This window comes from Papio anubis, chromosome 16 (genome assembly GCF_008728515.1).
Source record: "Papio anubis isolate 15944 chromosome 16, Panubis1.0, whole genome shotgun sequence".
Lineage (NCBI taxonomy): Eukaryota > Metazoa > Chordata > Mammalia > Primates > Cercopithecidae > Papio > Papio anubis.
Window position 1 is genome coordinate 58,413,568 of NC_044991.1, and position 3,745 is coordinate 58,417,312.

Here is a 3,745-nt window from a genome sequence, read left to right on the forward strand (position 1 = left end):
GTGGACCCACAGGCAGCCCTCCCAATGGAGCCTGGGCAGTGCCCTCTTCTTTTTGTTAGAAAAACTGCAAGAAATATTTTTTGCTTTGTTGTTTGAGGCTGGAGTCCAAGAAAGACCCAGAAATGGTTGATACGAAGGATTTGGAGTAGGAAAATAGGATAAAAACTCAAAGCGAAGAGCTGGACAACGAGTTGGGTTATGAGGGCTTCCACCCCAGTCTGTTTCTTTCTTGCTTATGGTGGGACCCTAGACAATTCCTTTCCACTCTCAGCCTGCATTTTCTTAGCTGGGAAATGCCAATTCTAAGAGCTACCGGGATACAAGTATATGCCATATGTACATTCACTCACTCAATGCTTTTCAACACACGTTCACTGCATACTCTGGGTGTAACAAAATGACAGCCTGTTCCTAACCTCAGGGGTCTCACTGTCTATTAAAAGTTTCCCTTAGGGCATCATTCTGAAAGGGAAGAGGAACTAGAAAAACACTTAGTTCCAGTGTGTCATGATAAACAAATAGAGGAAAAGAAAACAGCAGCTGTGAGAATGTAGGGAAGGGGGATAAACTATGAAGGAGAGGGACAGGAAAGGCTTCTTGGAGAAGGGATCTGTTCTCTGCCCAGTGCAAGAGCCTTGTGGAGGACTTGTACCTCCTCTGCTAGTGCCTTTCACCATCCCCAAGGATATCTAGAGCAGGACCCTGAACACGGGATGATCGGTTTATACTGCTGAGTGGCAGGCTGATGTTCTGGGTGGTGTAACATTCTGCCCTTCTCTAACTTATTGTCTGTGATTCAGCCTTACCTAGGTCAATAAAATGCTGAGTGCACACCCAGCTTCCCCAGCACATTCAGAATGCTGCCAGATCATTTCTCACCCCTCTCAGTAGACATTAAACTCTTTGTCCTGGCCTTAGATGTCCTTGTGGTCCTGGCTTAGACCGCCCCAGGTAAACAGAACCATGGAGAGGAGGGAAAAGGGAGTGAGGATGGGATCCTAACCACAGAATCATTGGAAAACATGTGTGGAAGCGAGGAGAGCCCATGGGGATGGTGGAGATCTGATGAAGGGCTTATAATGAATTTTCTCCCATAAGAAGGGCAGCCTGTCAGCCCTGATCATGATGGTGCTTCTCATTAGGGAACCTGGAGAATATCTGCAGAGGCCAAGGTGTTTTATATGACGCCCCTTCCATATGCAGAAGCAACCCCAACATCTCTAGTATCCTGAATGCCTCTGGCCCATATGTCAACAGTCTCATCCTGTGAGTCTCTCACTTCAACCCCACTTTCAGTTGAAACTACCTCTTGTAATAATCAGTCTCATTACTTCACTTCTCCACTGTTGTTGGGCTTTGAGTGCTCCTTTAAAGCAGGCAGAGGAGGCAACTTGCTCTTGTCTTGGGATATATGGTGAAAAAGTTGTTAAGTTGATGTTGGATATCTACAGGTTTATAAAAATAGGTTCACAGTGTGGAGCTGGGGTTAGAGCAGATTTTGGCTTTCAAGTTGAACATGCTCAAAGCTCTCTAACAGTATAAACAGGCGTCTTGGCCAGGTGGTGAATAACTTTCTAATGGAAATGTTTTCCCCCGTAGGCTTCCCAGGGGCTCTAAAGTTGATGATTTTTAATTCTGTGATTTCCTTTGGGTCATTGCTGTTGGAAGTCACATCCTTTCTTGGAGCAGCTATTCAAGCTGAAAGCCTTTGCCAATCACTCAGTTGTTCTAGAAGCAAAAGAAGGTTATTCTGGGCTAACCCTGAGTTGGTTTGAGCATGCCTTATATTCCAGTGAGGGCAAGTAGAATAGAGGGAGTTGCAGATGCAAGAGACATTTTGGAGAAAGAATCTACATATTGACTTATGAAATACTGGAAGAGAAAAGTGAGAGTCAATGTGACTGATTTTTTTCTGTCTGAACCTTCTGGTAAAAGAGAGAGAATTAGGAATTATCTCCCAGAAGAAGAGTTTGGGGAAAAGACAAGTGGAAAGAATCTGTAGTTTAGACTAAGATATAATGATCTCTCAACTGAATCCAATGTGCTGGGAAAGCTGGGTTTGCAGTCTGCCCTGACTTAGAGTCACAGAAAATAAATCAGAGAAGGGCACAGTGTTAAACCCTCCCTGCACCCGCCTCCCCCTCCCCCAACACACACACACAACATTAGCCACAGCTCAGAATGTAAATTGATCATCCATTGTTCAGGGTCTTGCTTTAAACAACCCCTGGGGCAAGCACCCCTAGAACAAACAATGCCTGGCACATAGTAGATGCTCAACAAATTGTGGTTAGATGAATAAAGAATGGAGAGAGAAAAAACAGATAATTGAAGGCTTAGTCCCACTCCCTAGCAAGCAGCTAGATTTAGAGAGGAAGTAGAACCAGATTTAGTGAGACCGTGAAAAATGACAGAGATGAAAGTATCATAAGCATAGGAATAAAATTCAATTAGAGCTGGTTAGAGGAAGGAAGATAACTACTCCTATCTACTGCATGTCAAGACCAGCAGTAGTCATTAAACATGCACAAATTTATAACATTCCCATGAATGTCATTAGGTGTCAAAATCAATGTTTCACTCTAACCATTATTACTATTACCAACATCCTTAGTTTAATAGTATTTACTTTTTAAATGTATTTATATATTCATGTATTTGCTTATTTTGATAGATGGATGGATCAGAAGGTGCTGTTACGGAATTGGCAGATGCAGGAAATCATGCAAAGAAATTGAGAGGAAGAAAGAAAAATGTGGGGGAAAATATATTTGCTGTGTCCCTAAAGAAAAGGATAAAGTATCACACATTCATGACCAAAAAGAGACAAGCGAGCTATATATCTAGTTGTGACTTCTGAATTCAGATTTTTAATAGTCATTATAATGAGTCAGTGAAATGGCTAGTGGGGGCACCTGCATTGTCCTAGATCTCTGTTAAGTCTTCACAGGTCCCATTAGAAAAACACACTCATTCCTGCTATCAATATCTCTCTCTAGTCTACTGTAGCCCAACAACGCTCTAAGCCATCGCTGGATATGACTGATAATAGTGGTTTTCATGGTAAGAAAATTTTACAGGATCTAGATCTTGAATTCCCGAACCTCTGCCCGGGTCCCTGAATGTAGAAGTTTACCAGGTTAACGTAAACTGGACCTTAGCTACAGATTCTTATCTGATGTCTCACCCTGGAGAGTTGCAATAAAACAGTGTAATCCAGAAATTGTCCTTTTCTGTCTTAAGTTCAAAATTTAGCTCAAGGCTCTGCCGTATGGTCTTACTCTTGGAACTTATCCCTTACCCCAAGTTCCTAAGCACCTTTGGCTGTCCAAAGGTTGTCATGCCCTCTGACCAGGAGGCAACTACTCCTGCCCCCAAGCAAATGGAAGTGGAAAATAAAAGGCGCAACATTTAGTGAGAACTTATTATGTGCAAGGTCTTGTCCTAAGCACTTTACTTCATTTTGTCCCAACAACAGCTCCAGGAGACAGGAACTAGTGTGCTCCTTTGCCAGAAGAGGAAACTAAGTCACAGAGAGTTTAAGTGACTTGCCCTAAATGGCATAGATAGCTAGTTCAGTAACAGGACTTTGAACCTGCAATGCCTGGGTTCAGGCACTGTGCTTTCTTCAAGTGGAACGAGATTGCTGCGTTACGAAAAGTTTCACTTTACTCTTCCCACACAGAACCGACCTCTTTAATAGGGAAGGTGTGGTGAAGAAAGAGCTTTGTGTGCCCTCTTGTGG

The 3,745-nt window shown here is 42.9% G+C and overlaps 1 protein-coding gene across 1 annotated transcript; it reads left to right on the forward strand.

Annotated features, from left to right (window-relative positions):
• The first annotated feature begins 329 nt into the window (after positions 1 to 329).
• On the forward strand, positions 330 to 3,088 carry DEFB115 (defensin beta 115). Its single transcript, XM_017945524.3, is given in 2 exon segments — positions 330 to 951; positions 2,675 to 3,088. Coding segments are annotated over 2 exon segments (267 nt in total). The 5' UTR covers positions 330 to 857; the 3' UTR covers positions 2,848 to 3,088.
• Positions 3,089 to 3,745: the final 657 nt, after the last annotated feature.